The sequence below is a fragment of the Rhopilema esculentum genome, chromosome 11, assembly GCF_057945365.1.
Source record: "Rhopilema esculentum isolate cy_ngs chromosome 11, ASM5794536v1, whole genome shotgun sequence".
Lineage (NCBI taxonomy): Eukaryota > Metazoa > Cnidaria > Scyphozoa > Rhizostomeae > Rhizostomatidae > Rhopilema > Rhopilema esculentum.
Genome location: NC_142825.1, coordinates 12,180,378 through 12,191,067, shown reverse-complemented (window position 1 = coordinate 12,191,067; position 10,690 = coordinate 12,180,378). Strand labels below are relative to the sequence as shown.

Sequence of the window (10,690 nt, the reverse complement as noted above, 5' to 3'; positions counted from 1 at the left end):
GTTGGCCTTTAAAAAGGGGGTCAAATAATCCTCCTCATCTCACGCTTATAAACAATATATTTCATTTCTAACCTTTTGAATAGGAGGGCTAGTATGCTTCAATAGGTGGCTCTCATTTCCTTAAAGCATTTCAAGCATAGCTTTCTGGTGCATTCCTGGCAAGAAATAACTTCAGTGGGGCTATGGCATCATAAACAACAAGCGGAGCCCTTGTAGTTTTCTTTGGAACCCTAACGTTCGGTTTTTTGTTCTACTGTCAGCCATTAAGAACTAAAACTGTCTTTGGGATACTAAAAATGTATAAGCTTAACAAGCCATTGTACACCTGACCGAACTTGGTCACAAGCTGCAAGGATTGATACAAAACTGTTGGGGAAAGTTCACATTGATACTTATGTGAATACCAATAGTTCCATAAAGCAACAAACATCAAAGACCTTATCATAATCATAAAGGGCTTCTAACGAGCGCTTTTGTGTGTGAAGCTCCCAGTCTTCTTCACATTGGTTGGCGAAAGACGTTAGTTGTCACTGAAATCGCCAGAGTATTAGCAAAAAGGAACAATGATTATTTCAGCATAGCTTATAGCACTAGCCACCCTTCCCCTCCCATTCTACCATTGATCGTAACAATCATCTTGTTACTCAACTCGATTAGCCTTTCGTGCGTAGCCTGCGTGCGACACAACTATCAGAAAAGTAGATTTAACGTTGGAGTCTACAGGCAGGCTTTTAGGGTGTAGCAGCTGATGGATTAACAAAGTTTGCTTTAGTAAATTTGGAAAGAGCTTTTTATCATGAGTGGAGGGAGGGGGGGATATGTTCCAAGTAGAGTACCGAATCTACTGATACACTCTGTCGGGAAAGTAATGGGATTTATTTTCCCATTTCCAGCAACCTTGAATACGTTATCAATAATGTTCGACCGTAGCTTTCAAAATCCTATCTCATTCTACAGACAAAAACATATTTAACTAATAGCTAATTTTAAGGGTAGCATCTCTGAATTTACAGCCTTTCAAAAGTTGATGTGGCAGACGCTTGGAGATTGAAAAATAAAGAACTACACAATCAACAGCTTAAACGTTTACACGAGGATTTCGAACACATTTCAGACAAGACAGTGTTATCACCTCGTGTAATCACGGTATGAATCGAATGCGGTTTAAGTATCAACTCTGGTGGTTTTTAATGCTTTTAAGTATCAACGTGGTGAAAAGGATAAAAAAATGAGACAACGATGCTAGTGCTAAGCCTAATATTTGATACAATCTCTTCTAAAGCTATCGACATTCATCACTACTAAAAGTACATATTATTTTGAATGATTAATATTACTATTAAATTGTGGGTTTAGTTAATAATCTTGTCAATTGTTAAGCCTTGCGTTTCAATGCCTACCAATGACGCAAAGGAGCTTTTACTACCCATGATGCATTGCGATATCCATAAAATTTATGATCACATTTCAAATGAAGTTAGTACGAAACGCATGAACATGTTTTTACCTACAAAACTAGGCCCAATTTTTCATGCAAGAAAAATTGTTTATCAAGTCAGACCATTAATGTTCTTCTGGAGGACACAAATTTCCCAGACTAGATTACACCGACTAGCTTATATTTGAAAACAAGAGAGGATCGATAATCGAAAATAGTCATTGCTTTTGCCAACTAAACCTAGATGCTTTGGCATTGAAGAAGTAGAAGGCATGCGGGCACTATGCTATGAAATCTTTGATGCTCTGGCAGGAAGTCACATTGGTCTATAGCAGGAAATCGATTGGTGGCTTTCGATGGTTAGATATAAAAAAGGAATAAATATTGCATCTACCGAGCTGAATCAGCATCTAGACTGGCAAATGTATCGAAGCTAAATTGTTTTGATAAAAAAATACCTATCTTTCCAAAATTTGCATTTAGAACGACGTTTTTATTCGTTCTAGGAATATTATTAACTCCAAAGATACTCATAAGATATCACCTCGAGAAGATATCACGGTCTAAAATGGTATTGGAGTGAAAATGGTCATATCACAAGCCACATGCTAAACTTTCCACCTCAAAAATCCTCTTTAAGACGTTACTTACTTCATAGACAAACAACTAGCTCTAAATCTTCTAATTTTACCTAAATATAAGGGTTTTTTTCAAAGGCAAATTACGCGTTATACTAAAGCATTAAAGCGCATGATACTCGGTGTATAACTACAAACCTGTTTTAAACATAAGAAACATGCAATGTTTAAATGTTAAACTGATTAAATCAGAAAATTATACTTCTTGCTTAGCAAAAATTAGAATAGTGCATAAATTTGATAATACCGAATCGAAACAAGAGCATTTTCAATCGATATGCAAAAGGAGGGTAATGCCATCTAATGCGAGCATCAAAATCTCAAACTTGAAATACGAGCCCCATTTGGCAGGAATTTACTAATTTTAGCTACATCATCTTTCAAGATGTGAATGAGGTGTAATGCTAACATTAGAGAAAAAAAGGTCCCTCTGTTGAAAGCCTAGTTTCACCCGTTAGTCGTCGCTGTCCGAGTCTTTTTCAGAATCTTCGTCATCGCTTGTCTCGTCATCGGGAGGTTCTTCATCGTCGTCCATGTCCTCGTCTTCCTTACCCACATCAGCCTCGTTGTTTTCCGTCATGTCTCGTATTCGCTCGTTGTCTTGCGATTCAAGTTCATTGTCATTGTCATCGGAATCCATTCGCAGACCTTCTTCTTGATCTTCATCATCCGACGCATCATCAGGCAAATCTGCACCTAATTCTGTGATGTCATCTTTCTGTACAATAACTGGGCGCGAATCGTCTTCTTCAGGACTGTTTTCGGCTTCAATCATGTTCGAAGCTTTAGGCCCATCGACTTGTTCATCGTTCAATAAGTCTGTCAGCTTACTTAATGGGATATCATTCTCTGCCTCCTTATCACTGTCGTTCTGCACAACTGACGCAGGCGCATGATCGGTTTCTTCATCGCCCGCGGATTGTGATGGGGAGTAGTAGTCTTTCTCGTACTTATCAGCTATCTTTTTTATAAAAGCTTGCTGCCTGCCCATCGACAATTTCAATATATCATTCATTGATTTTGACTGAATATCCTTGACTCTGTTAACAGCATTGTCTGCCTCGTATTTCTGCATCTGTAGCAATGCTTTCGCCTGTTTCAGTCTGTGGAAATGATCTTTCGAGTACATGTCATTAAGTACATCTGACTTCAGTTTCCTTTCTGTCAGATACGGACTCGGAAATGCCGGCCTGGGCTTCCAGTTTTGATTATTTATAGCAGTTGCGGATACTCCGGGTGTGTCAGCACCATATTCTGGGAGCAGACTTTTAAGTGTTATGGATTCAGTGGGGGACACAGTTAATGTTGATGGCTCGTTGTTCTTCAAGGGGTCTTCCGAATCGGTGATTTTTGCCAACTCTGTAGATGGCTCTTCGTTTACAACTGCAGAATCTGGTTTTGCAAGTTCCTTATCGATCTGCATTTCCATCTCATCAATCACGTTTAAAGAATCATTCAATCTCTTTATCTTCTGAGCCTTTGCTCTGCCTTTAGGATTGCTTTCCTTAAGGGCTTGCTTTATTAGCTTAGCAAGTTTTGAACCATTCGTCTTAAGATTGCGATTGGTATAGACATTTTTAGAAGATTTTTCAGATGATTTCCCAGAAGGATTACCTTTCGGTTGCTGTTGCAGCAGATTTGGAGCAATAGGTTTTCCATTAGGCTTATTTACAGGTTTGGGTTTTACATTGTTAACTTTCTTTGTAAAGCCTGTGAAGGGTTTATTTAGAAGATTCAATCTTTTATTATCCTTGACTTTGTTTGGCGATACAACACTTAGGCCGCTCTTTTGATTTACCTTCTTCATGCCATTTGCAAGGACAGCTTGCCTCGCCTTAGCTGCTTCACTTTTCAGATACTTTGGAATCGGGTTCAGGAACTCATCGCCACCATCAAAATCACTTTCCTCTACGCCAACGTGTTTGGAATCACCCGAGTGTTTTGTCGTTTGTTTACGTGCAGCTGATGGGATTGCATGCTTGACATCACCATTGCTTTCCTCGTATGACTGCTTTTCTGGATAATAGGACAAACTTTGCTCATCCTCAACCCCGTTAGCACTCTTAACTTCAGCCTCTATTTCTTCTTCTGGAAGCTTCTGTCTAAGAAAATTGGAATTTACTACATCATCTGGGAAGGAATTCTTATTCTCCACCATATTTTCCATTTTTAGCGTCTGGGCAATTTTATTCATGGTCTGTGAAGTGCTCTGTTTTACTTGATTCGCAACGTCATCTCTCTCGTCAGGAAGATCGAACAGATTCGATTCTAAGTGCTTGCTTCCAGGCTCGAACTGAACATCGTCATCACTCACCAACGCCTTATTTATAGACTTCATTTGTTCGTCATACAGCGGTTCATCGAGACTTGAAACCTGTGTTATAAAGCTTTCTTTTGCTTTTTTTACTTCCTCCGGTGCATCAGTATCCTTCCCCTGTGCATCAACATTCAGATCATCAGTATCAGAATTTCCTTCAAACATTGCTTGGCCATCTTCCGTTTCCAAATCGTAGCCCAGTCTTTCCTTTCTAGGTGGTGTGTGCTTTCCTTTAAGATGACTGCCCGCTGGTTTCTTAATAACCTTTTCAAACCAATCATTCTTACTAGAGTCTGCATCTTTTGTGAACATAATAACATCGTTAGGCTCGACTACTTCAACTGCTTGATCCGCAGCTTGACCGTCATCTACAGCCGTGACAAAGTCATCATCATTGTCATTGCTCTTCGCTTTGTTTGAATTAGAATCATCTTTTATACTCTGTGTTTCCTTTGTGGTGCCATCATTCTTGCTATGTACCTGTTTTACCTCGTTTAATCCCTTATCTGGTTTCACAGCTTTCAGTTTCCCTTTTTCTTCTTTGTCACTCAATTTTTGCTTTTTATCAGAATCAATAACCTTTCCAGCTTTCGCTATAAGTTTGTTTGTCTTCCTTTTATTGTTATTGTTATCGGTGTTGTGTTTCGGCCTAGCAGATTGGCTCTGATTTACGTTAATACCTTTCACTTGTTTTGGCTTCTTGAGATTCATTTTTAGAGCCTTTATCTGCTTTTGTCTGTTTACTCCAGCAGCCTTACTTTGCTTTGATTTACTCTGGTCAACTTCATCAGACTCCGTTTTTTTCCCTTTTTTGCCTTCTCGATTTCCAGCCTTTTTATCATCCTTCGATCTATTTGAACCTCTTTTATCATTAATCGATGAATCCTTCCCTTTCTTTCCATCATTTTCATCCTTGACAAACTTATCCACTGTCATATTCCTTGGCTTGATCGAATCGACACTCTTATCTAGATCATCCAGTATTTTTGCAAGCGAATCGAGACTCATCTCATCATTGTTCTGTTCACTAGTGTACGATTCCACGGCCTCTTTGTCGGCATCTAAACCATCCTCGGTTTCAGATAGTGCAGAGTGAACAGGTCTACCCCACAGGCGATTAGCCACTTCTTTTACTTCATCTTCTTCACTATCCGACCCAAGTTCATGCCTAGCATCTCCATTCTCTAGACCTTCCCGATTATCGCCACCTGCATCCTCACCCATAGCTTCTTGATCAACCGTCATTGTGACTATTGAACCAGTCGGATCATCCTTTTCTACCTCCACTAAGTCACCATTGCTATCAACATCTGTAAAAACATTTACTGGACTGAAGTTTGTTGTACTTTCATCTCCATCTGAAGTATCACCAGAGCCAATTTCTCTATAAGCTGACTCCAATTTCTCAGATTTATCAACTTTATTAGCCTTTTCTTTTTCTGCTGAATTCTTGCTTTCTTTGTAAGATTCCTTATTGCTTTGACTTTTTGTTTCGTTTGTTTCTTTCTTCTCTCCTTCCTTTCTATTTTTTTCTTTATCTTTTTTCTTTTCTTTCTCCTTCTTCTTTTCTTCCTCCTTCTTCTTTTCTTCCTCTTTCTTCTTTTCTTCCTCTTTCTTCTTTTCTTTTTCCTTCTTCCTTTCTTCCTCTTTCTTCCTTTCTTCCTCTTTCTTCTTTTCTTCTTCCTTCTTCTTTTCTTCCTCTTTCTTCTTTTCTTCCTTCTTTTTCGTTTCTTCCTCTTTCTTCTTTTCTTCCTCTTTTTCCGTTTCTTCCTTTTTGTCATCATCTTTAATCTTGGAGTCAGAAGTATTCGTATCAGTCTTCACTATGCTCTCTATCCCAATTCTCTGCTCCCCAGTACTTTCATCTTCCTTGCTCGTACTCTTCTCGGCATTTTCTCCAGAATGAAGTTTCTTCTCATCATCACTGATTTTATTTTGACTGCTGGACGTTACATTAAGGTCATCAACTGCAGTCATTGACTCACCATCTGCTACGTTATCATCCCTTGTTTCCCCGTTGAAAGGCGTTATTTGCTTACTTTCACCTACAAACTCCATGTTGCTGTCGTTGCTACCTCGGGGTGGTACATCATTAGAAGTTAAACCATGGTTCACTTCCATCTTATCATTTGAGCCATCATCACGAGATGTCTCATTTCCAAAATCATTCTTTTCTGGTGCTGTTGCTGTTATCACTGCACTATCCTCAGAATCTTCTACATTTTCGTGAATAGTTACTTCATCCGGTCTCTTGTCGTCAGTTTTGAAATCTTTCAAAGTTATTGGCGGCGTCGGCTGAAAGCCTTTGAAATCATTGAGCGTTTTATCATTTGCAGAAGTAGCATTCAAATTCTGTACATTTGTTAGCAATGTAGGTTCAGTTGGTTTGACGTATGTTGTATCATCTCCACTGCTACTCTGATCAGGTGACTTATCAATATTCACATCTTGTTTTCCTGTGATATTTGCCATCTTATTTGAATCCGTCACGACTTCCTTTTCTGCCATCGTTTCCTTTTCCGTTGTTTCAATCTTTTTATCCTCAGGTCGTTTCTCGGCACTTTTACCAAGATTTGCCGACTCGTGATTTGATGTCCCATCCATAAAAAACCCTGTATCTGACGTAACACCGCCTGTTTTAAAATTCTGCAAGATTGAAGTAGGTCGGGTGATTTGTTCACTATTTTTCAAAGATTTAGCTAATGCAGCGCTTGAATCGTCCCCGCGAATTGATGCGGTTTCGTTGGTAATTATTTTTTCAATAGACTTGGATTTATCATTTTCCAAAGCTCCACTTTTCTCTATCTTTTCTTCTGGATCCTTTTTAGATAAAAACTTTTTCTCATAATCACCAGTACTATCAAATGTACCAATATCAGCATAAACACTCTGCAATGATTTCTGAATACTGTCTGATGAACTACCTGGCTTTTCTTCCTTACTTGAAACACCAGATTCCTGTTTAGGAATCTGTTTGCTGTCTGTTTTCAGATTGGCTTTCTCTGATTCTTTAGCTTTTGTATGCTTAGACTTTTCCTGTGGTAATTCACTGTTGGTAGACAGTGCTTTCTGTGAAACAACATTTTTGACTGCCTGCGTGTTATTCTCTAAATTCTTTACCGGTAGAATTTTTGAAGTTGCACTATGCCATTTACTTTTGCTGCTTTTTGCCCCTTTTTGCTTGGCGTTCTCATCAGTTCTGTGTTTATTTTCATTTGCAGCAATGGATAATGGTTGCTCAACGTTGATCGAAATGAGTTCGGGTTTTTCTTTTGAACCCTCCTCCTTGTCATTGCTTGCTCCTTCACCACTGCTTGCTCCTTCACCACTGCTGGCTCCTTTATCATTACTTGTTCCTTTATCACTGCTGCTTCCTTCATCGGTTTTCTTTTCCACCTTCAATTGACTGGCATTTTCAGAATCTTTCTTGCTGTCTTGATTAGACTCTTTGTCTTTACTGTCATATTTATCATCTTCTTTGTAATCTTTATCATCGACCTTTGAATCCTTTTTATTATCTTTCGAATCTTTCTTTGTGTCTTCAAGCTCCTTATTCACGTTGTTTGAATCTTTGACAGCATTTGCCTTATTTTCCGTAGGATATGTACTCTCTTCAGTTTTGCCCTTCAAGCTGCCAATCTTAGCTTCTTCTTTTCGAGAAGACTTACTTTCTTCCTCGTGATTATTCTTATCTTCTCGACCTTTCTTCTTATTTGCTACACGAGTAACTGACTGGCCTGATTTGAAGATAAGATCATCATCTTGACTAGATTCATCTTCGGAAAAGTGTTCTGAATCTTCAATTATATCATCTTCTACCAATTTTGATTTTTCTCCATCTTCAGATTCTACATCTTTACTTTCTTTTTTACTTTTATTTGAATTAAGTTTTGAAAATTCGCTTTCCTTTTGGTCGCTGTCGTTCTCATCTCCATCAACGATCTCAACTTTTTCTTCAACACTATCTGCATTGGTAAAATTATAATGGACAGCATTATCATCTGAAGATTTGAACTCCTTTGTTTCAACTGTTTTTTCCAATGTTTTCTCGCCTTCTTTTATCGTTTCGTCGTCACTGTCATCCAGGATTTCAGCTTCCTCAAATTCTTTAAATTTTTCTTCATTCTCATTAGAACCTTTCAAAGACTTTTTATGACCTGATGTGTCGGAACCTTTCACAGAATTTAAGTTTTTCTTATACTTGTTACCATCTGAATTCTCATGTGCTTCACTATTCTTCTTGTCGTTCATAAGCTCAACTTCATGTTCTTCATCCTTAACAAGTTCTTCACCTTGTTTTTCATTCTCAGGGGCATCTTCTATCTCTTCTTCTTCATCTACCATTTTTTGGCTAAGCGAGTCGCCAAATTCAGAACTATCAATATCTTCTTTCTTCGCATCACTTTCCTCTTTTTTCTTTCCTTTCTCTAAAGATGCTCTATCACTTTGTTCCTTTGGTTTTTCTATTTTGACATTTGACCTCTCTTTCTTATCTTCCACTCTTTGGCCTCTAGCCTTTTTCATTTGACCCAGAGTAGCTTTTTTGACATCATCTTCTTTATATTCGGAAGAGGTCCTTCTGTTTGTTTCCTTTGACTTTGACGGCAAACTCTTCTTTGTGCCTGTCACATCTTTTGTCACATGATCATCATCTTCATTGACGTAATCAACGAGCTCTTCTTCTTCGTCAGCATTGTCAGTAACTGTGTCAATCAAACTATCTTCTGATACAGCTTGACGGTCAGTATTCTGTGCTAAGCTATTTTTCCGATACTTTTCATAGCCATTCGGACAGCCTACACATTTCGTCACACATCCGTCATCACCTGGGGTAGTAATGCCACTCTTTTTGCAAACTGTCTGGCATTCACAAGAGCGACGATATCGATGCTTGATCTTACCAGATTGCATTTTACGTTTTCTTTTATTGCTCGACCGGAAATTTTTCTTTGGCTTTTTGGATTTTCTTTTTGCCTTACTCTTGTATTTTCCCTTGCTTGTTCTTGTCAAGTCACTTCGTTTAATCGGTCGAGCAATAACTGTCCTCATTTTTGACAACTTTGAAGCAAATTGCTGATACCTTGAATGAAAAACTGGCTGTTTCTCGATACCTGTATTATGTCTCTTTTCCCCTACTCTAACGCTTGACAATATATGTTTTTTTACTGCCGCTAGATGTTTTTCGGACTTCCTCTTTAGTGCTACATTTGGAGAGACAATCTGGATCCTTATCTGAGCTCCTTTTTTTTTAGGCAAATGTTTCTTGGCACCCGTTACCTGTCCATTTGGATGAATCACAAAACTGCCTTGTGAAACGACAGTACCCTGATTTTGCGCATATGTTGCTTGGTGACAAGGTTCTTGCCCCTGACACAAAACTCCGGCAGCTTGCTGGGAAGGAACACCCATTTGAGTTGTTGATGCGTTCTGCGCATGTCCATAAAAGCTAACAGAATGAGACGGGCTGTTTTGCGCAGAATTAACCTGTGCTTGCGTCACTTGACAGCAAGGAGCCGGACACGTGCTCGTACAGTTGCCAATGCAAGGCCTTTGGCAAACAACTACATTGTGGTTATTGTTCTTAGCATGCTCCTGCGCCTGACAGCATTGTTGTGGGCAGTTCCCTGCGCATCGCCCAATACAAGTACCTGGACATACTAGTATGTTTATGTTATGTGGCTGTGTTGTAGACACAGAATGGTGGATCGGTTGTTTACGGTGATCGACCAGGGGCTTAGAAACTAAGTTTATGGGGGTAGCAAGAGTTGCTCCATGACTCAAGGAATGGTCAACCCGACTGCCAACATGAGCAATTTGATGCGTAGGATCTGCAATGATCATAAGTGTTTTAGATGGTGCCATCTGCAAGGCGGATGGGATTATCACTTGAGGTACGGTCTCAGGAGCTTTCAGTTGCGACAACGTCCCGTCAGTTGCTGTTACAGTTTCTGTCGTTGAGTCTGTTTGTAAGAAGAAATGTTTTTGCTTTCAGAATTTAATTTAAATATGTCAGAAGATTATCAATTTTTTAAAGTTTAATGTCTTAAGAAAGCCTTTTTAACTTTTCTATAACAAATAAGAATTTCTGTCAGCTGAAAGTATCAGATGTACTATCATGGTTACGTATGCCACTACTCGGCACCCAACAGGCAGATCTGATGAGCTACTTATACCCATAAATAGGAGAAGCGGATACGTGAAACATACCTCATGCGGAGTTTGTACTTGTGAAGACTCCAATCGTTTCTTTTGCCTTTCAGAGCGTAACTGTCATGTCGGCACTAGGTCAAGTGCTCT

The 10,690-nt window shown here is 39.0% G+C and overlaps 1 protein-coding gene across 3 annotated transcripts in view; it reads right to left on the bottom strand.

Moving 5' to 3' along the window:
* The window catches only part of LOC135693794 (uncharacterized), a 33,938-nt gene continuing 23,248 nt past the window's right edge, over nucleotides 1–10,690 (bottom strand). For 2 of the 3 annotated variants that reach the window (XM_065212365.2, XM_065212367.2), the window contains exon 19: nucleotides 2–10,353. In XM_065212365.2, coding sequence (XP_065068437.2) covers nucleotides 2,531–10,353 — 7,823 coding nt within the window. In that variant the 3' untranslated portion in view covers nucleotides 2–2,530. Of the gene's footprint in view, nucleotides 10,354–10,690 lie in introns of all 3 variants that reach the window. The other variant, XM_065212366.2, reaches the window with a different exon arrangement.